The sequence below is a fragment of the Oryza brachyantha genome, chromosome 1 (assembly GCF_000231095.2).
Source record: "Oryza brachyantha chromosome 1, ObraRS2, whole genome shotgun sequence".
NCBI classification, from domain to species: domain Eukaryota; kingdom Viridiplantae; phylum Streptophyta; class Magnoliopsida; order Poales; family Poaceae; genus Oryza; species Oryza brachyantha.
This window is the reverse complement of record NC_023163.2, coordinates 8,255,291-8,277,492: the sequence shown is the minus strand read 5'-3', so window position 1 is coordinate 8,277,492 and position 22,202 is coordinate 8,255,291. Positions and strand designations below refer to the sequence as shown.

At 40.9% G+C, this 22,202-nt stretch overlaps 3 protein-coding genes across 9 annotated transcripts; 2 read left to right on the top strand and 1 right to left on the bottom strand.

Annotated features, from left to right (window-relative positions):
• Nucleotides 1–3,841: 3,841 nt before the first annotated feature.
• On the top strand, nt 3,842–5,967 carry LOC102719993 (transcription factor TIP2-like). 3 transcript variants are annotated; one of them, XM_040529979.1, is made up of 4 exons: nt 3,842–4,002; nt 4,186–4,806; nt 4,892–5,329; nt 5,540–5,967. In XM_040529979.1, the coding sequence occupies exons 2-4, from the start codon at nt 4,213–4,215 to the stop codon at nt 5,609–5,611; spliced, it is 1,104 nt and encodes a 367-aa protein (XP_040385913.1). In that variant the 5' UTR covers nt 3,842–4,002; nt 4,186–4,212; the 3' UTR covers nt 5,612–5,967. The 3 variants fall into 3 exon arrangements, with proteins under 3 accessions (XP_040385913.1, XP_040385911.1, XP_040385912.1); XM_040529977.1 differs by having other exon boundaries at nt 4,180–4,806; XM_040529978.1 differs by lacking the exon at nt 3,842–4,002 and having other exon boundaries at nt 4,049–4,806.
• A 6,036-nt stretch (nt 5,968–12,003) lies between these two features.
• Nucleotides 12,004–14,553, top strand: LOC102713783 (S-adenosylmethionine synthase 3). Its single transcript, XM_006645724.3, has 2 exons — nt 12,004–12,033; nt 13,148–14,553. The coding sequence occupies exon 2, from the start codon at nt 13,158–13,160 to the stop codon at nt 14,337–14,339; it is 1,182 nt and encodes a 393-aa protein (XP_006645787.1). The 5' UTR covers nt 12,004–12,033; nt 13,148–13,157; the 3' UTR covers nt 14,340–14,553.
• A 305-nt stretch (nt 14,554–14,858) lies between these two features.
• On the bottom strand, nt 14,859–20,861 carry LOC102719528 (squamosa promoter-binding-like protein 1). Of its 5 annotated transcripts, none has more exons than XM_015832580.2 (12): nt 20,685–20,861; nt 19,875–20,443; nt 18,525–18,706; nt 18,208–18,423; nt 18,050–18,114; nt 17,889–17,963; nt 17,669–17,776; nt 17,360–17,477; nt 17,104–17,245; nt 16,886–17,027; nt 16,194–16,811; nt 14,859–15,809 (listed from the first exon to the last, which is right to left on the bottom strand). In XM_015832580.2, exons 2-12 carry the CDS (start codon nt 20,333–20,335, stop codon nt 15,348–15,350), a joined length of 2,589 nt encoding a protein of 862 aa, XP_015688066.1. In that variant the 5' UTR covers nt 20,336–20,443; nt 20,685–20,861; the 3' UTR covers nt 14,859–15,347. The 5 variants fall into 5 exon arrangements, with proteins under 5 accessions (XP_015688066.1, XP_006644086.1, XP_006644087.1 ...); XM_006644023.3 differs by having other exon boundaries at nt 18,050–18,117; nt 19,875–20,490; nt 20,685–20,860; XM_006644024.3 differs by having other exon boundaries at nt 18,050–18,117; nt 18,208–18,420; nt 19,875–20,490; nt 20,685–20,860.
• Nucleotides 20,862–22,202: the final 1,341 nt, after the last annotated feature.

Here is a 22,202-nt window from a genome sequence, read left to right as displayed (position 1 = left end):
GGTACCTTATATGTGCTAGTGACGGATTAGTTAGGCTTAAAAAATTCATCCCGTGGTTTCCTGACGCCATGTGTAATTAGTTTTTTAATCTGTCACCGAAATAGTATTCCGATATCCGGTCAAACATATTATGTGATACCCAACCCAAAAAATCTCGTGAACTAAACAAACCCAGAAATGCCAGCGCTTGAATTTACATATTCGCATTCTTTTTTACCCTTCTTTTTGCCCGGCAAAAGGAGAAAAAAGAAGTGATATACCACATAAAAAAAATGAATTAGTACACCTGAAACAATAGCTATAGGTGCATCGTTAGAGCTGGCTGGCTGCGAGATTCTGATTAGTACGGGGAGAGCTGAAGAAATGGCGTGAACCAACCAACCTCCACCATGGCCGCCTCCCTGCAGGTTGTCGTGAGGTTAACTTTGCATGCATCGATGGCACGGCTTACCGTTCGGAGATTCCACCCCCCCCCCCCCCCCCCCGCTCCCTCTTTCTCTCTCTCTCGACTGATGGCCCGATGGCCTGATGGGTGATGTAAACGAATGAATGATTACGCGTATCAAGGTTTACAGGACAGAGAGAGATCCATGGACGTATTTGCAGTTAGGGTGGTTCATGCATGCTTGTTATGTAGATGTAGCCATCAATATCACCCTTGTCACCAACAACACATCAAGAAATCTTGAGGGGTTAACGGCACATGCTTAAAAATATATAGGGTGTCATATACTGTGCAGATATAATTAAGCACTTTAAACATATTATAAGTTTTACCAAAAGTCATCAACATTGTCTGGCCCTGCACGTATATTTCACCTCTTTCTACCATATTTAGAATTATTCAGCCTAAAACGACCCTTTAAAAAACCTAAATCAATATAAAAGTTCTTTTTTTCCTTTACGGGTGACCAAAATGATTTGCACAAGTGGGGTGAACACCCTCGTTAGGTAATGACCTATATAAATCGGTATTTTTTACAAGTGGACGGTGTTACTCAGGGTATGTTAGATGATTTTTACTAGTGACCAACTTGCACTGACCGTCTACTATAATAGTAGTTTACATAGACAACCAAATAAAGTGGGCCACCAGTGGACAAAATTTCTATAGGCATCAAATTTAACCACATAGCCACATGTGTAAATTACTGCCTTACATTTAACGTGCTTTATTTTCATGTCATATTTTTAAAATGTTGTATGGTATTTTTAAATATACACTGTTATTATCAAGTACCAAAAACTATCATTTTCTAAAAAGTTGGATTTGCATGATGCAAGAGGTTTTCGTAAAAGGCATTCAAAATAGTTGTTATTTGTGAAAGTTCAAAAGAAATTGACAATATAAAACAATATATGACATATGACTCAACATACACATGCATGTTTAAATTCAACTTGTACAAACTAAAATAAAAATAATAAATATGATTGTGAATAGTGTGCATATTCGTTAAGTTTATTCTTTTGTTTCAACTTTTATATGTCAAACTTGAATTTGCATGTTTGTAGAGTGATAAATCATTATTGGACATGTGATCAAATATTTTTAGAAATATGGATGGCATAAAAAATGGGCATCCCCTTAATTAAGAGGGAAAGGGCCTTCCTAGAGAAGCGCCCTAATTAAGTAAGAACTCTGAATAATTGGTACTACAAAGGCACAATATGGTCCAAGTTGACGATTTTTTTTTCTTCTTTATCATTGTGTTTTTAGTTGCATCCCTGTTCTGAATCTCTAGCCTCTAACCTAATAAAAAAACAGCTAATATGCTTCTAGATATAATATGGATGGTCCTTGTCGATATAATTTGTACGATTCTGTTTTGACGAGGTGCACACGCTGAAACTCTGAAAAGAGATTAATTTTAATTTTATAAATATATAATGAATCTTACTAAACCCTCTGCATAACAAATCAAAGGGGCAGAATGACTGATATTATTTTGGGACGGAGAGAGTATATATCAATTTAAGAAAGTGATTCCTTGTTATTTGTCCCAGCTGTTTGATCAATTCATTTCACTGATCATTTGGTGGCCATGCACTGTACGTGCATAATGCATTGCAGTCGCAAGCACATCCAGATATCTTTTCTTCTGTCCCCTGCAGCTCGATCGCGAAAGTTTAATTTTGACTTGGTTTCTGGCCGGTGCGCTGTACTGCATGCGCTCTTTTCCTGTATGTGTTTATGCATCGTCATCTTCTGCCATAGCACTCGATGGATGCATCACGCATGTTACTTCCTATACCTCCATCCTAAATGTTTAACGTCATTAATTTTTTTATACACGTTTAATCATTCATCTTATTTAATTTTTTTTAAAAAATATAAAACTATATATATGCATAAAATTATATTTACAATAAATAAAATGATATGAAAATAATTAATAATTATGTAATTTTTTTGAATAAGACGGGTGGTCAAACGTATATAAAAAAATCAACGACGTCAAACATTTAGAGATGGAGGGAGTACGTGGTATGTTCTCTTAGCGATGAGCTTCTATTATGGCTCCGCATCTCTTTAAAATTTAAAGTGAGGAAGAAAACTTGAAGTTAGTCTTCAGTTTTTAATTTATAAAAAAACTAATATACATACGCATAGTTAACTGAACACATCAAGTTAAATATATAACACTTCGTGGGGGGTCTCAAAATGCATATCCCCTACTCTTTTTTCTACCTTCTTGTCTTTTAGCTCTGTCTTGTTTTCATGAGAATCCAGCGGGTAAATGGGCTGAAGCACCTTAGTACCATGTTAGATTTGCCCTCATGAGGTTTATACTTAATAGTTAATCTTTTTTTCTATTTATACTTTCTTTCTACTGTTATGACTACATTTACACACCAGGTAAAATAATTACTACCACACAATAGTTATGACTAGGTACTGTCTCTTTGTATTGGCTGAATTAACAGGAAAAAGGTTAAGACTCATGTTATGTCGCTGCTCGTTGGTTGTCGCCTGAACAAAAGATAAAATATCAACACGTAGACTGTTTGTTGCACTTAAATACAGTAAAATTTACTGCATGTAACCATCAACCAGACCGCAAAAACTAATTAAACATGACAACCGTGTTACGAAATGATCGGCAAATAAACAATGAACATAATAGATCAATCACAAAAGACACGAGATTTAACTTGAAAAATCCTCCTAAAACAGGAGAGAAAACCACAGGCGTTAGCCAGCAAATATCTTCACTATGTCAGGATAAGATTACAGCACCACACGACGGCTTATAAGAGGTATATAAGGTGAAACCCTAGAATCCGTACCACTGGGGCTCTGCCCTCACACCCCAGGCCTACGCTTCACTCTATCGAAGTAGGTCTTTCTACTACCACAAATAAATTAGGATCATAATTCAACAAACCCTCCCCCCTGATATGTTATCCCAATTTTCTAAGGTCCTAACACCTTGATCTTATCCTAATTCCTAAGTTCCTAACCTTTGATCAGATAACCAACTATATGCCCACTTCTCTGCCTCTCCCTCACTCAGCCTTCAGAGAAAAAGCTAGCCGGCAGCTGGTGTACAAGTGTACATCAAACCAACAAGCTAGCCGGCCAGGACAATATAGGACATGCATGGACGCCTTTCTGAACCCTGCATGACCATGTACCACTAAAACTGTCAGTGTGTGGTGTGTTGCAGATTTTGGTTCCTTTGGAGAGTAGGGCGGTGGGGCCCCCCCGAGAGGAATCCCAGCAACAAACCACACTTCTGATGAAAAGGAGGCCAGCTGCAGGCTGCAGGCTGCAGCTGCTAGCATTCTGTACCAGCGTTGCTTTCTCTCTGCCAATCCACAAGAAACCAACTGCTTTCTCCTACCCAATATCACCTTTGCCCCTTTTATATACTACTACCTCCTCTCATGGCTCTCAGTAGGAAGCCCTGATCTCCTCTGATCAGCTTGCAAACCTCAATTAATTGTAGCTGGTTCATCTCTGCTGAACTGCGAGTGAGATCTGAGCTCTGAAGAAAGGTCTGGCTACGTTTATCTCATCACTGTGTGATTGATTCTATTCTAGAGTTTAAAGGATCGAATTTTGTGTTTGTTCTTCTTTAATTCGGGCTTGGTTGATGAACTTAGATAATTTAATTAAGCAAGAAGAGTGAGCGCTGATCGCTTCGTGGTTTGGGTTCTTGATTTGTGTTGCAGTTGCAGCTAGCCTTGCAGGTAGATCGGGTGAAGATGTATCACCCACAGTGCGAGCTGCTGATGCCGCATGAGAGCCTGGAGCTGGACATCGGCCAGTCGCACCTCGCCGCCGCCGTCGCAGCCATGCCGGGGGAGCTCAACTTCCACCTCCTCCACTCCCTCGAAGCTGCGGTTGCTGCTGCTGCCGCCTCCTCCACTGGCGCCACCTCCCAGCCCACCGTGGACTACTTCTTCGGCGGCAGCGCCGAGCAGCAGGCGACGGTGGTGCAGTACGACCAGCTGGTGGCGCCGCCGCACCACCAGACGGTGACCATGCTGCGCGACTACTACGGCGGCCACTACCCGCCGGCGGGGGCGGCGACCGAGGCGTACCTCCGTGGGCCAAGGACCGGGTCGTCGTCCCTCGTGTTCGGCCCGGCCGACGACGAGTCGGCGTACATGGTCGGCCCCTTCGACAGCTCCCCGACGCCGCGCTCCGGCGCCGGAGGTAGGAAGCGCAGCCGCGCAAACGCTGGATTTCGTGGTGGCGGGCCGGCCAACGGCGTCGAGAAGAAGGAGAAGCAGCGCCGGCAGCGGCTCACCGAGAAGTACAACGCCCTCATGCTCCTCATCCCCAACCGCACCAAGGTACATGCCATATTACATGCATGCCCTAGCCATCGATTCTTGCTTTGATCTTATTCTCCATCTCCATCCATGGATGATTCACTAGGAGGATAGGGCGACGGTGATCTCGGACGCCATCGAGTACATCCAGGAGCTGGGGAGGACGGTGGAGGAGCTGACGCTGCTGGTGGAGAAGAAGCGGCGGCGGGGGGAGCTGCAGGGGGACGTGGTGGACGTGGCGCCGTCGGCGGTACTGCTGGAGGCGGCGGAGAGCTCGGAGGGCGAGGTGGCGGCGGCGACGACGGCGGCTGCGGTGGTGGTGCCGCGGCAGCTGATCCGGAGCACGTACATCCAGCGGCGGAGCAAGGAGACGTTCGTGGACGTGCGGATCGTGGAGGACGACGTGAACATCAAGCTCACCAAACGCCGCCGCGACGGGTGCCTGGCCGCCGCGTCGCGCGCGCTCGACGACCTCCGCCTCGACCTCGTCCACCTCTCCGGCGGCAAGATCGGCGACTGCCACATCTACATGTTCAACACGAAGGTCACACAACCTGCAACCCCATCCCATCTCGTGCTTTCATAGAATCTCTCGATTAATTATCAACTTTTCATCGTAGAGAAAAGCCAACACATATCATATCATAACCTGAGCAATTCATTCGTCGTGTGTGCAAAATAATTAAATGTTAATGAGATGCAATTAATGTGATTTCTTGATCTATTAATTCCTGTTAAATTTGGATGCATGCAGATTCATCCGGGGTCTCCAGTGTTTGCAAGTGCAGTGGCCAGCAGGCTGATTGAAGTGGTGGATGAGTACTAGCTATCATGCTAATTTAGCCAACCGATATACGATGCAAGTTTAATTCTACGCGCTAGCTAGCTAGGGTTCTTGGATGCATGAGTAGATCTTAAATTTCCCTTTAATTTTAGACTGTTAAGTTTAATCTGGATTGTTAGACTTATTAGCTAGCTCTGTTTGGGTCTTTGGTATATGTCATGGTTGCATGTATTTGGTCTACTTGGATAAATAACTGATGCTCTAATTGAGATGTTACTACACACTTAATTGGATTAAATATTTCAGTAATATATTACTCGTGCATGTAGGTTGCACTTCCAGTACAGTAGTAGATAGACCGGTAGGCATGAAATTGGGTTAGGTGAGTGCTTGTTCAGCTGTCAGTAGATTTTCCTTATGACTATAATTTATTTGTGGTTTTGTTTGTTATCTTTGTTCTAAATTAAGGTAAGTTTGTTATGTTCTACTAGTTATTAATTATAAATTTTAACTCACATATATATACTTGGATCTGTTACTCCCTCAGTCATAGAATAAGCGATCATTTTTTATCAAAAAATTTATCACAAAATTAGTGACCACTTTGGGATTTACAAGAAAAGAAAATAGAATAAATAGAGACATGCATAATTATTGCATATATTTTTATCACCAAAAGAATAAATAAATAAATAAATAAATAAATAGGGGGCATGGAGATCATTTTACTTGAGTAATAATTTGTTTGAATTTGGATAACACCACTTATTTAGTTTAGAGTTAGGTACTATGATACTACCTTCGTTTTATATCGTAAGCCTTGTCTAAATTCATCAATTGATGATTAATGTATATAATTTATATATATATATGTCTAGATTCATTAGCAGCCATATGAATCTAAGCAAGACTAGAAAGAAAGTCTTACATTATGTAACAGAGGAAATATATATGTAATAGCATAAATACATCTTTACAAGTGGGCTTCTTCTTAATTATTAGGACATCTCTTATTGCTCTCTCAATTAGTTTTGAAATACACAATGCAACAGCGGAATTTTCCTGCCAAACAAAAGTTGGATGAACCTGCAAGGGGTTTACGCATACACATGCATACCATATGGATAGATTCGTTCAGTACACTGGGGTTTGGTTGTTTCACTGCATGCAGGCGCAATAGCTAGCTAGCCTGCAAAAGTTTTTCTTGACTTGGTCTTGGTCGGCAAGTACACTAGTACAGTTGTACTGCTCGATCTTCTGCTAGGCCGCTCGATCGATACATGGTACGTGATTAATCAAGAGGCTGCTTAGATGTAGGAACTTTTTATAGTTTATTATCACATCGGATGTTTAAACGTTAATTAATAGTATTAAATATAAACTGATAATAAAACTAATTGTATAAATAAATGTTATTTTATTAGACAAAAGCCTAATTAAGCCACGATTAGTAAATGTTTACGGTAGCATTACATTCGCTAATTATGGATTAATTAGGCTCGATAGATTCGTCTTGCGAAATAGTCCAGAGTATGAGGTGAGTTTTATTAATATTCTATATTTAACACTTCTAATTAGTGTCCAAATATTCGATGTGATAGGACTATGAAAAAATCAGGAGGAACAAAAAGACTCTAACTTTTGATTCATGCCGTTCGATCTCTGCCTTAAGAATTAAGATGAATATTAACGCTCCATTTGCATGCATTCACGTTAAATTACTACATTGGTTCCACAATATAAACATGTCTAGCATTATACCTATACTTGTTACATACTCCGTATATATTTATTTAGATATATCAAAATCTTTTTAGTTAAAATAATCTTTGCTCAATAACCTATCTAGAAATTATTATATTTTAGAATGAAAAAATATTTAAGTTTGCACTATAGCATATTTGATGAAAGTTGCGTGCTTCTTCATTCTCAATTAGAGATTCGTAGAACCATCGTCTGAACCAAGGTTTTGCTGTATTAATATATGGATTGAGGCACGTATGAAGATTCTTTGAAAAATCACAAAAACACACCTCATGAGATGACATGTGAGTAAGTTTAGTGTCATCTTGCTTATTCTAGGAGAGGGAGACATCCGTATAAGGGGATGATGTCTAAGAAATGTGTGGTGGAGAGAACAAGAGGAACGCATGCTCGTCTCGTCTCACGCATATGTGGCATGTGCATGAATGGTCCGTCAAAGTTAAGTCCTCATCCTTGCGTAAGAACACTCGGTACGTGTTCACCATATCTTTTTATATACTAGTACAATACCTATGGTTCACCACAGGGATAAAAAAAATCATTCCATATAGAATTCCATTAAAATACATGACTTATATATGTGTGCGCGCGCGTGTCATGTATATATAATTTAATGGACAATCGAGTTTCATATAACATCTTAAGTAGTATTTGATGTAAATAATTGACTGCGTATCAGGAAAACATATAATAGACGGAGGAAAATAGAAATAATTCATATTTTTAAGTACGTAAAGATACCATTGATACGCACGTGCCTAGTACGCACGTGCCTAGCAACGGGTGGCTTTTAAGTGTATGGAAGATTAATTATAAGATAGATAGGAACATCTTTAGATAAAATTATGTTGTACATACTACTATGTTTGTACTTGAATATAATTTATTAGTGACCCGAGATGGAGAAATTATATTCACTAAAATCTGATGAACATAATCAAGTTTGCCGGTGCTCCCCAACTCTAACTTTGGAAACAATTTGTACGTGCACACATTCCTTAGATATTGTCAGTTACAGTTTTATTAGCTAATTCTTACAGTTAGTTGCAGACGAAGCAATCTCAATCTATGTATGTGTAGATGTCAATATTTTGTCTCATTGAAACATCAAGCGATCGACACAGTCGTACGACATGCATGCATAAACTTAGCAGCCTAGCACGCACGCCACAAGACAAATAAAACGACAACTAAGGTTAGTGCTTGATCGATCAGATTGAAGCTTCTAGTAATTATGATCATGATCATTGATATGCACGTACATACTATTGCCAAGTGAAGATGCTGCCTGTGTGCCTTGGCTTGCGTCAAACCATGCAAGGCCACCGCAACTGAGATGGGCCGTGCGTGCCGTCGTGGGCCTTAACTTCGTGTGTTGCTGGTGGCCACATGTCAGCGGGCCAAATCGACCCAAAATTTAGGCAATGGACCGACGTACCAAGATATAAATATTCGTATTTTTAACTAAGTAAAGATGTTGGCACCCATATGATTATCACTATTAGAGCACGTACAAAAGTGTTTATTAGCTGACTATATCAATCATCACATAAGCAAATTTAGTGACGTAGAGAGAATGAGAGAGAAAAGCCATTGTCATGCATGACAATGGCTTAGAGTCGACTCTAAGCATTTATTAAAGAAAACTTGCATGAAGATAAATAAAAAGGAAACTAGAGTAATAAAAAATATTTTATTGCATTAACAAAGAAAACATACCTGACTCTAGCTTTGTACGTATCATTATAAAATAGGTTCTTGTTGCTGACGTGGATCAGATAAGAGTCGATAACAGGCTCTACCTTTGAACATACCTTAGTAACCTGCATGCTAGCTAGCCTTTGAAAGTGTCTAGTATATCACCCTAGTTTAGTTTTCTTGTAAAGGATTAATTCTTTTTGGTAAAATTTATCCTATTTTCATCGATTTTAGTAACGGTGGCTTGGCTAGTTATATTACGCGTTAAGAGAGAAACCCTAGTTAGAACCCAACAAATATATGTTGTTGGAACTACTAATTAATCAAGTTAGTTCATGGAAAAGTTTGTAAATAAGCAGTGCACATATCTACATGTCTATAAAGTTGGAACTATACGTAATCAATTGTAGACGCTTTTCATGCTTATGGCGTTTCTATAGTATAGGATCCGGGGTCACAGGACCCTAGTAAAATTCTAATATTTAGTTGTTTTAGTCTATATTAATTATATTATTAGTTAAAAATAAGAATTTTATATGTGTTATGACATGTATAGGATTCCTGCTAACTTTTGTTCTGTGTTCACCGCTGCTTATAAGCTTATTTAGAAATTTGTCATTGTGATGGAAAAGTGAAGACGTTTTTAGCAATGGCCACTTCGCCAGCTAGGTTTCTCAAACGCTTGTTATAAGTGAGCCGGATGAAAGTGTGGCAAATGGGCTTTTTAAATGCAAACATATACCAGAAACAATCCGGTTCAGAAAAGGGCCGTGCATGACTGGGAAAGCCCTCATTATTTGTACGGTCATAAGTGACCCATGATATATCTGACTTAACGTGTCCCAAACCATGAATATGCTCCTGTTTTTTTTCCATTCTACCAGTGAGAGAAGAGAAATGATAATGCTTAGATATTATGCCTGTGGAAATGCTTTATCATGGCAAGATTTTCCGTTTTATTTTGGAGAAGTTCATGGACAAGATTTTGCAGTCATTAGAAACTAATTGATAGGTTTAAAATTAATCTATGAGGAAAGCACTAACCAAGGGCCGGGATAGGCAAGGCATAAGGCAATATATATACACCAAGTAAGAATTTTTTGGCATCATTAATTTCTTCAACAACCAACAAGACACCAGCCTCCGGGTTTGGTATCGGTATGTACCAATCTCATAACCTATAACTGATATACCAAAGACAACCAGCTTAATTAGCACCTTTGATTTGACTATGCCTGAAGACCTGATCAAGCAAAAGAGCGAGAAAAAAAAAAGCAAAAGAGCGAGAAGCAACAAACTCTCAAAGCTTGGACTGCTTACGACATCTGCTAGGACTCATCGTCAAGAAATTAGTAATAAACATTACTCTTCCAATGCTAACATTACTATTTCATACTTTAATTTAATACTACTTATCTCACATGATATCTCAGATGTTGTGTAAAAATCTCATTTATTCACTTACCGTATTATTTTTCATCCTAGATAGCAACTTATTTAATATTATGGACAACATCCTAATCATTGGGTTGGGAAGGCCTAAGAGCAGGTACAATAGCAGACTATAAACTAGCTATAAGCATATTTTAAAAGGTAAGAGAGGAGATAGAGGAGAGGTATGCTAGTAATTTGTAACCAGCTGCACACGGGCTTTAAGACAAAATATGTGTATGACATGTAGGACCATGTATTGATGTTTTGTAGGTAACTATTATATAAATTGGATATTAGATTAACTATATATAAATTGGAGCTACTAGTTTACTATATTATTAAACTTGCTCTAATGCTCATACTGTGCAGCACAGCTAGCCATGCATTGAGATCAAGATCCTTTATTGTGGACAGTACTGCGCTTATCACTAGCACGTGAACCCAAAATACGAAGCAAAATTTCCTTTTTTTATTCACTATTTGATGTTGTGTTTAATTCGTCTTATTTAAATTTTTTTTAAATATACACAATTATATATAAAAAGATTTATTTCGGTCCAATAAAAAGTATCTTACGGTGCCAAATCGTTTTTCATTATTAAATCTAACTGAGTAGGATATTTACTGTTAGATCCTACGATTAGAAATGATTTGGTACCGTGAAATACCGGTACCTCGAGATACTTTTTATTGGACTGAAGTAAATCTCATAAATAAAATGATCTTAGTAATACATGAAGTCAAAATAAAATAAGTAACAATTATATAAACATTTTGAAAGAGACTTAATAATCAAGCATAGACACTTATACCAATCATGATCCATCAACTAGCCATTGGGGATTTGGGGTTGGTCAGCGATCAAGCATAGCGTATCTATTTTATTTTAATTGAGGGGATGTTTAGTTCCTAAAAATTTTCGTCCAAAATCATCATATCGAATCTTTCAACGATTAAATAGAGTATTAAATATAGACAAAAAAACTAATTACACAGTTATATGATAAATCGTGAGACGTATCTTTTGAGCCTAGTTAGTATATGATTAGCTATAAATGCTACAGCAGTTCACATACGTTAATGACGGATTAATTAGGCTCAAAAGATTCGTCTCGCGGTTTACAGGCCAACCATAAAATTTGTTTTTATATTTGTATCCGAAAACACATTTCAGCATCCAATCAAATATATAACGTGACACCATTTTTTTTTATTAACTAAACACCACTGAATCCATTATTTTGGAGAGAGAGAGGGCACAGCGCAGCTCGAAGGCAGAGAGTGGGCCGCGACTCCGACTCCACGCGTCCCGGCGTGTGGGGCCCACCACGGGCATCTCCGGTCCGCCTTCGCCGTTGGATCCCATCCGACGGCCCAGCCATCCCCGCCTCGCACCGGCGCTGCCTCCTACCAGTATATAAAGAGCCTAGCTGCGACCGCGAGGCGGCCCGGCCGGATCTCTCGTCTCCACAACCTCCTCCGACCACCCTAAGCTCTCGCTCGCCTCCGCCATCTCCTCCTCCTCCTCCTCCCGGCCGCCCTCGCCCTCGCGCCGCTGCAACCCACCGGTGAGGCGCTCTACACCCTCTCTCTCTCTCTCTCTCTCTCCTCTCGGTTTAGTCGGTGCTGTGTGCCCGTGTCTGTGTGCTTCGCTTAGATCGATGGACTAGATTCCGTAGTGGGCGGCGAGACCCGCAAGTTTGGGCTTCCTTTTGTTTTTCTCTTTTGATATTATTTTTTTATATACTGAAAAGTTGGATTGCGCGCGTGTCTCGCGGCCTGCTTATATCATTGTGAACTAGGGGGGAGCCAGCAAATTGGAGTTGGTTTAGTGTGCAGCTTTGTCATTTGATGCTTCTTCAGCTGCAAGCTGTTCTGTTCGTATCATGCAGTTTGCAAAGATGAATTGGAGAGTGGTTTTACTGTACGTCTCTGTCATAATTTTGTGTGAAGATGTTTTTACTTCTGATTTTGCTGATTTGTGTTACTTATCTTTTGGTCAATTTGTAGTATCTACTCGTATGGAGGTAACAGGAGATACTAAAAAAAAATGGTAACTTCCCCAGCCCAAGAATCGTAAAAATTCTCTGTGCTGGGACGAGTGGATTCATTAACAACTGAAGTGTAGCTTGTGCTGTGAATAATTTAGCGAATCGAAAATTTGTCCGTCGAATCTTTTGCTGTACTACCTGTTAAGGACAAATCCGTTGCGTGCCGATTTGTATGCTATTGCGATGTGGGATGACGCTGATTTCGCATATTGTTATAACTGGGATAATTCTTTTGTTCCGTGGAATACTGGTATTTGGGAGTTGAGTGCGGTAGTGATTCTTTTGTTCTGTGGAATAATGGCATTTGGCATCACGCCCATATTTTCAGAATACTGGGATAATGCCATTTGCCTTATTTCTCACTGGACATGGACACTGACTTGGGGGCATATTTCCATGCTGCTAACTTGATACTAAATTTACACAAGATACCAAGAGTTAACTCTTGTTGGTGTAATTCAGGAAAACTCACAGCTTGTTACAGAGCAGTTTTCAGCCACATTTTAAGATCGTGTGGTTGGAGACATTTGGGTTATTCTTTTCTTAGTCTATACTTATGGAATCTGAACAAAATTTTACTTAATGCAAATTTATGTTCTGAGATATGCAAACCGTGCAACGTGTTGTGCAGGTCAAAGGAGATGGCTGAGGTTGACACCTTCCTCTTCACTTCCGAGTCCGTGAACGAGGGACACCCTGACAAGCTCTGTGATCAGATATCCGATGCGGTGCTCGATGCGTGCCTCGCTGAGGACCCTGACAGCAAGGTTGCCTGCGAGACCTGCACCAAGACCAACATGGTCATGGTGTTCGGCGAGATCACGACCAAGGCCAACGTTGACTACGAGAAGATCGTCAGGGATACTTGCCGCGGCATCGGCTTCGTGTCCAACGACGTGGGGCTTGATGCTGAGCACTGCAAGGTGCTCGTCAACATCGAGCAGCAGTCCCCTGACATTGCGCAGGGTGTCCATGGGCACTTCACCAAGCGCCCCGAGGAGATCGGCGCCGGCGATCAGGGCCATATGTTTGGATATGCGACCGACGAGACCCCCGAGCTGATGCCGCTCAGCCATGTTCTTGCCACGAAGCTCGGCGCCCGCCTCACCGAGGTTCGCAAGAACGGGGCATGCCCGTGGCTGAGGCCTGACGGGAAGACCCAGGTGACCGTGGAATACCAGAACGACAATGGCGCCATGGTCCCTCTCCGCGTCCACACCGTGCTCATCTCCACCCAGCACGACGAGACGGTGACCAACGACGAGATCGCGGCCGACCTGAAGGAGCATGTCATCAAGCCGGTCATCCCGGAGCAGTACCTCGACGAGAAGACGATCTTCCATCTCAACCCGTCGGGCCGCTTCGTCATCGGCGGGCCTCATGGAGACGCGGGCCTCACCGGGCGCAAGATCATCATCGACACCTACGGCGGCTGGGGGGCGCACGGCGGCGGCGCCTTCTCCGGCAAGGACCCGACCAAGGTCGACCGGAGCGGGGCCTACGTCGCGAGGCAGGCGGCCAAGAGCATCGTCGCCAGCGGCCTCGCGCGCCGCTGCGTCGTGCAGGTGTCGTACGCCATCGGCGTGCCGGAGCCGCTCTCCGTGTTCGTCGACACGTACGGCACGGGCAGGATCCCCGACAGGGAGATCCTCAGGGTCGTCGCCGACAACTTCGACTTCAGGCCAGGCATGATCATCGTGGACCTCGACCTGATGAGGGGCGGCAATGGCCGCTACCTGAAGACGGCGGCGTACGGGCACTTCGGGAGGGAGGACCCTGACTTTACCTGGGAGGTGGTGAAGCCCCTCAAGTGGGACGCATGAGCGAAAATGCCTTTGCAGCCGGATGCATTTCCATTAATTCTGGAAGCGTTTTTATCCACAAAATCTGAACTTAATCAGATCATCACTATCTACATGTCTATTTTCACTGCCTTAGTAGCAGGTATGTGTAAGGTCTTATACGTGTTCTTGTGTTGAAAAAACTTGTATGGTGATGAAAGGATGAAACTACCCAAGGGATGAAACCTTTCTACTCTGTCATCGTCTTGTGTGTATTTTGTCGTTTATATCCAACTATGATGCCTTGCTCTGTGAATGATCATCAATCTCCTCCGTACGGAATGAAAATCCTCTCGCCTACTATCCTACTTCCTTCGTTTAAGACTTTTTAGCATTATCTAGATTTATTTATTAATATAAGACTTTCTAGCCTTGTCTAGTTTCATAAATCTAAATTTTCTAGCCTTATCTAGATTTATATATATGCTAATGAATCTAAACATATATACAAATTATATATATTCATCAATGAATCAATCTAGACAAGCCTAGAAAGTCTTAACATATAAAACAGTTGTAGTAGCAAATAATTTTCTAAGTTAATCCATCTAATTAACAAAGCCTCAATGTCCGGCCTCTCATTTAAGAAAGAGAGCAATTTTAACTATTTTAACACCCAGCCTATCATCAGCAATTTCAGTTTGATCCAAGCCAGTATTGCTCTGCTACTTGCTCTCTGTCTGTGATAGTGCTGCTGTTTGTTTCCACAACAGTTTTATTGAACCTGCTGCGTTTCTGTTGTGGCTGCTCATGGTCAAAACTAAACCATCTGATATAACTCATCCATCTGGTCTTGTTTCTTTCAATCACAAGAAGTTGGGGTTTCGATATATGCAAGTTAAGCATTCTAAAGATTTTACACTACATGTGATTTGCTAAGAAGAATATCTGTGTTACAATAATCTACACAGTCAGAACAAGCATCCTCATGCTACATGATACAGTTAAACTGTATTTGCAAATGCTTGGCCGTCTATCATCATCATCACATCACTTGGGGCCTGAAAGCAAGGAATTCCAGCGGAAAGGACCTCTCATGCCGCCGATGTGCGGTGGCCCCTGCATGATCAATCCTACACAGACACAAACAGCAGCAATGGCAACCAAGGAGAGCACTGCTGGCCTGGTCGACAAAAACCTGTTTGCATGATGACGGTATGCGGGTTCTGGGAGACACTGTCTGCAGATTGGTGGTGGCTTTGCACTCTGCTGGCCCTTTTCCACATCAAATGCAATTTGATCTGTAGGCTTCGAACGATTTGAATGCTTTTCAGCGATATCGGTGGTCGATAGGGAGCCGGTCATGGGGACAGACACATGAGCTTTGGGTAACCTGCTGTCAATCTTGTTCTGGACCATCTGGATGTAGGAGTTGTGGCCTCTCTTCTGAGCGTAGTCCTCTGGAGTCAGTCCAGTAGCATCACGCGCATTCTTCCATGCTTTGATTCCCAGCTGTGACAGTTAAGAAAAGGTAAGGAATAACCACAATTTATATTTTCAGCGCAGACAACATTTCAGATGTGATGATTGAGGTGCCTAACCTACCTCAAAACAAGTTTTGAGAACATTCTTTTGTGTGTGTGTGTGTGTGTGTATCAAAAATAAATTTACGTTGGATGTGCCTGCAATGGATACATTTCAGGTAAAGAACTAGATTCTTGCACCAAATGTTGGTCTATTTCATCAAAAGACATACATTAGGGAATAAGAAATAGGAATTTTAAGTTGCCTTGAACACAGTTGTGCATCATGCAGTTTTGATAGTCTAAAGGAAGGTAAGTAAGAAACAGAAATATGCAATTATAAATAAAGACCACAGGTGTTTAGAGTAAGTACCTGTTGAGGATCATCAGTTAAAGCATCTAAAACACCAACAGAATTGCTGTTTGAGGCTGCAATATGAAGAGGTGTAACGTCTGAAGGACCAGCTATGTCAGGCGTAAACAAGAACTGAACTGAAGCAGCGCCTTCAGTTCTGTCCATTGGAGCAGAATTTGTTGTGTATGTCAACAGAAAGTCAATTAAAGACTTCGACCGTTTGTTGACAGCAGTAAATACTAAATCTTGTCCCAAGACAAATTCAACTGTTGATGCGCCAACCAGATCAACACTACCCTGGAACAAGGTGTCCAGAAGCTTCTTTACAACAGCACACCATTCCTGATTAACCGCAAAGGATAGCAGCCATCTAAATCTTGCAGCAGGAAATCCCTCAGTGCAATCTTCTGGTGTTTCAAATGTAGCTCGTATGTGGATCCTTTGAAGAAACCAACCAAATTCTTGTAAGAATCTTAAGGCTTGATCCCGATAAGTGAACACATCATTTCTTTCTTCTGAGGTATCATCAAATGAAACCAAATTCAGTACATGCTCCAGTGTTCGAATTTCAGAACATACATATTCTTCAGCAACAACAAAGGGAAATGAAAGGCTGCTTTGGTCATAATCTTCAACCTGGAAAAAATCAAGAAATTCTGCAATGTAAGAAAATGAAAATGAGAGCATATATAAATACATAAATAATGCACCTCTATGAATCCTCTTCCACTAGTACTAGGGAAGGAGCAAGAGAAGGTCAGACATTGAGGGCCTTGCTGCATTGTAGTACCATCAAGTAGCATTTCCGTTGATTCTTGGATTAGATATTTCCCACCAAAAATGCAAAATAATCTGAATACGGACATTCTGTTAGTACAATACTACAGTTGGGTCAGTGAAGACTGTTAAAATGTCATGAAATACCTACTTTGTGGTTGGTTGAGCTATGTTGAAACCTTTCACTGAGAAGTTCACTGTTGAAGAACAAGCAACAGCAATAGGGGATATAAACAATATCTGATGCTTGTTTCCTATTATAGGCTGCCATGGTGATACTAACATAAGGCTACCTGCCAAAACGAGGGAAACAATAAAATATGAGATGCGGAGTATATAAACATAAAATCTATAATGTACAATGATGAATAGTAGCAAAATAATGATCACAAATAAGGAGAACAAACCGTTGCAGCTCAATGTCAGCTGGTCCCGCACTCTAGCATACATCCATCCTGTTCTCCATAAGGCATCAGTGGACATGCTAATTAGCTTTTGTATCCAATGAGCTGGGTTGGCAGCAAGCTTTTGACAAATTTGGAGAAAATTAGCTGTAAGTAAGCAATTTGCCTCTTTATCCAAGGGTTATAATTCAGATTTCTGTTACTATGCTGTTTATTTGTTTTAGTAACTACAGCTGGCAAATGCATGTTATCTGGTAAATCATAAAAAAGAGATAAACATATCTAAACAATTGTTCGCATAGGCAACATCACCTTATCCCACATCCAATTAGGGAGGCGAAGGTAAATAGTTAGGATGACACATCCAGGCCTGATGTAGCTTTCTATATCACTTGGGAAATTCGACAACCAATTTAGGATCTGTACATTAAAACAATTTAATGAAAGAGTTAAGCAGTTAGAGTAAATCAATATTTTCTCAAGGACAAAGCTATGAACAGTAAGATTATTACAGTTTGCAATAGGGTGTTACCTGTGCACGTAAATTGGCAGGAAAATCCTTTGGCTCTTTTCCAAAGAGTTTAAAAACAATTTTATCTGTTCGATTCTGCAGTTATGGGTGTCAGAAAAAAACGGATAAAGTTCAAATTACACATATGATAGACATATAAAGAATGAAACTAAATAATTGACCTCATCTTCTTCCACGTAAGCATCATTCAAATCAAAATTTTGCATGCGCCGTTTCTGTGTAGGTTCTTCTGGTAACACATGTGAAGCAAATTTTAATTGAAAGTGTGGCACTTATTAGCCATGTGCAGTAGCAGCAGGTAATCAAGATGTTCTTTTACCTGCAGAGGATTCAGTGCCCACAGGAATTGGTGATCTTGGGTCATGTACACTATTGCCATTTGCAACATTGTTGCCAGCATGTGATGGTACTGCAACAGAATTCGTGTTCTTTACCATATCTTGATACGTCTGTGTACCAGCAATAGTAGAAAGGTTCTTCAAAAGATTGACCAAATAGTTAGGACCACTGGTTTGCTCAGATGAACCACCAGCTGCTACCAATATAACAATGCAGTTAGCGTGACTATAGCTAGATCACATATGAATTGAAATGTAGCTGCATTTAAAATTGCTCCAGAGAATTCTGAAAACTTACAATCTAGGCCAGAAAGTTGTTTCAACAACAAGAGTAACATGTTGCTCAAAGAATGATTTCCGTTCAAGGAATTCACATCTAAACCAGCCTGGGTTTGTTCTTTCCTCCTCCTCCTGTTATGTTGTGCTAGACGTGAGCGACAACTCTTCTTCCCTTCATCAAATTCTTGAAGAAAGTGAAACCTGACAAAAGCATGTCAAATAAATCCCATAAAACTACATAAAAGACAAATAAGTAATCTGCCCCTGTTTATAAGTCAATCACATTGAATTTACTTCAGTATTTGTCATGGTTTCATGCAGGAACCCTGCTTATATAAGGCCAAGGTTATCCAGAAATTGCACACTGATCTAGCATGTGAGCACCAAATATACATCAACTCAACATACATGCAGTACTAAATTCAGGGGTGGGGGTGTTAGGATGCAACGGAACGAAAAAAAAAATGTTGCACTTATGGATTTTCCTTCTATTTCAGCTCATGAGCCCTGACCGAACTAAACAAAAAAAATGTTGCGCTTATGAATTTAGTTATACTCATAACTCCTTGTTTCACATACAAGATGCTTCAATTTAGAATTATCTTGGTGTTTAGACTTAAGATTTGACTAACCTTCTGTAACTGTTGATCGTTAATTAAAATCATCACTTAAACAGCCATCCAAGCAACTACCAACCCCATTTTTTCGCTTCTGCTTAGGCTTATATGCGAAAACTTGAATTTTCAAATTTAAATTTGAAGTAGGTTTTTGGATTTTTTTTCATCGTAGTCTATTTTTCAGTCTTGGATTTTAGATCAATAAGAATACGTATATAAAAAATTTATTCACAAAGTAATTTTTACTTGTAAATATGACGCTTGGCCTTTTCCCTTAAAAAGCCAAACAATCACCCCCTACCTTTCTGAACCTGTGTGTTCTTCTATAAAATAATTATTACCCCAGTAACAAATGCAGTTTATTTACATTGATTTGGTCTCCAAATCACAATTTTGAGTACTAATTTCTGATGTGATATATTTGTCAAGTCTGATAGAAGGATAAGATTACAAAAGTATTCTTTCCATACAGGATACAGCCAATCTATGTCCAATATTAAGGCATTGTTGATCAAAGTATCACTGCAGGATGACACATGTTTTTTTTTGGCGATATTACAAACACAGAAAGAGATTCATATCCCATCTATATTCAAGCCTTTATGATTCATTTCATTATCATAAGCTCTCATAGAGTAATATTGTCATCAGACAACGTTTCCGATTGAAGGTATTCAAAGTACAAACTGAACAATGATCAAGGTACAAGTGAGACCAGACTTGTTAATTTCACAAGGAGATCACTGACTAACCTGCTGCACTGCTGACAGAACCGGTGCTCTATGTTTTTGATACGAACCACACCCGACTTGGTATGTAATTCACACACCTTATGCCTCTTATGATAGTCCCTGGCACTGCTAAGATCGGCCAGGCAGCCGTCAACTTGGCAACACGGAGTGCTGCTAGAACAGGCACCTTTTCTAGGCATCTCATCCTCACTGCTCCTTTCTCTCTGAACAGCAATCCAGCTGTCGTCCCCATTGGTGGTCGCTGCATTGCTGCACCCCTCACCATCATCCTCCTCCTCTGGTGAGACTCTTCTCCTCTTGTCAACCACACCGAAATCAATCTCCCCCTCGGCTCGGCCCAGCTCCCTGTTTCTGCACCTTGAGGTGGAAGCATTCGATGGCGTGGCCAAGAACAGGTTCGAATCCCATCTCCAATCGTTCAGATCCCACTCCAGGCTCTTCTTCTTGAGCCCACTCGACATTCTTGCTACATCAGTTTAGGATCCTCCCCCTATCTGTTTTCCTCAAAGATCTCTTGATCCTCCTGTTCTGGGCACGGTAACGACCGCAGATTCAACCGCATCCCCAACCTACAAATGCATCAAGCACACATGATCTTGATATGTTGGAACCAATCCTGAAACGCCAAGGTAAAGAAAAAAATAAGCTAGAACCAGTACAGAAATGGCCAGGGGAAAGGAAAAAAAGAAAGAAAATCAAGAACCACACAAGAAGCCGTATGCCAGGGCAAGCACAGGCTGATGCAAAGATGGAAACTTTACAAAGAAAAGAAAAGGAAGATAGGACGGGCAAGATCGCGCGAGCACTCACCGACGGCGGAGGGAGCAGATCAAGAACCGGCGGGGCACCTTCTCCTCTCTCACAGTACTGGGAGGTGGAGGCAGCAGGCAGGCAGGGATGGAGGCGGCGGCGCGTGTCAGCTGGGGGCGAAGTATCCTGGGGGAGGCAAACCCGGGGAGGGGGCATATTCACCTCACCTCGTCGTCCTCTTTTTTCTTCCCCTGGTAGCGTCGAGTCCTGGCTTGGCGGCATCATCACTCACTCCGGACAGCGACGGCCATCAGCTTGGGAGGAGAGGAACGGTAAGCTCCTTTGTCGTCGCTGTGGGAAGCTGGCCTCCTGCGTCGACTCGAGGTCGTCGCCGGTTTACCTTGTTTTACCACGAGAGGGCGGCGGCCGAAAGCTGACTCGCCGGCAAATTTGGTAGGAGAATCCGGAGTTTAATTTAGGTCTGGTTTATTTCTTAAATTTTTTTTCTAAAAACATCGTATCAAATTTTTGGACACCTAATTAAATTTTTTTAAAAAAATATCATATCAAATTTTTGGACACCTAAATAAAGTATTAAACATAGATAAACTAAAAAACTAATTGCACAGTTACCGAAGAAATCTTAAAATGAATCTTTTAAGTCTAATTAGAAAGTGATTAGCCATAAGTGCTACAGTAACCAACATGTGCTAATGACGGATTAATTAGGCTAAAAAAGTTCGTCTCGTGGTTTCCAGCAAGAATCTGAAATTTATTTTATAATTAGACTACGTTTAATACTTCAAATATGTATCCGAAAATTTGATGTGACGTTTTTTTAAAAAAATTTACAAACTAAACACCACCTTAGTTTGAAAATGCATATTATGCATCTCTAACGGACTATTCAAAACCCCGGGCCGGGTCTGAAAAAGCCCAGCTATAAAACCTAATCAAGAGCCCGGCCCGAGCCCGACGTTTCAAACAAAAATAGGCCTGGGCTTGGCTTGACCCTAGGCTTTTTCGGGCCGAACTTGTCCTTTTCAGGGTTTTTTAGGCTTTCTCGAGATTTTTTGGGTTTTTAGGCTTCAACATCTAGGCCTAGGCCCAGTACATGGTCGAGTCGGGCTGGGCTTTTTCGGTCAGGCTGGACCAAAGTTGAACATGGTTAATTTCTAATACTTTCTTCGTTCCCAAATATAGCTATAAGATTTAACCTATATCTAGACTTAAAGTGATCTGTGCCATGTAATATTTTGGGATGGATCCTCCCATCTAGTCAACCATATTGGTTTTGACCCATCCTAAGGATGGATGGATTATTGTGTACTTCCAAAATATTGAGAGATCAAGCAATTCTCTTTTAGACATTATAATAGTCATATTTTTTGAATTGATTAGATTCCCTTTCTAATACCTGATTCGCTCTGAATTCATTCAAATGATTGATATCATGGAATCAACGTGGGAATGTTCATATTATAGTATAAAAAATAAATACTATGTCTATATTTTGGAAGAAGGAAGTAGACCATATTCCTCTTTCATGCGTCTTGTACAGTTGTTAACACCAAAATT

Coding starts and splice junctions, on each gene's coding strand:
- LOC102713783 (XM_006645724.3), top strand. CDS start 13,158: ATGGCTGAGGTTGACACCTTCCTCTTCACTTCCGAGTCCGTGAACGAG.
- LOC102719993 (XM_040529979.1), top strand. CDS start 4,213: ATGTATCACCCACAGTGCGAGCTGCTGATGCCGCATGAGAGCCTGGAG. Junction 4,807..4,891: donor TCATCCCCAACCGCACCAAG/GTACATGCCATA, acceptor ATGATTCACTAG/GAGGATAGGGCGACGGTGAT. Junction 5,330..5,539: donor TCTACATGTTCAACACGAAG/GTCACACAACCT, acceptor GGATGCATGCAG/ATTCATCCGGGGTCTCCAGT.
- LOC102719528 (XM_006644023.3), bottom strand. CDS start 20,335: ATGTCGAGTGGGCTCAAGAAGAAGAGCCTGGAGTGGGATCTGAACGAT. Junction 18,707..19,874: donor TTCTGTCAGCAGTGCAGCAG/GTTAGTCAGTGA, acceptor TGCTTTTGTCAG/GTTTCACTTTCTTCAAGAAT. Junction 17,964..18,049: donor CTTACGTGGAAGAAGATGAG/GTCAATTATTTA, acceptor CCATAACTGCAG/AATCGAACAGATAAAATTGT.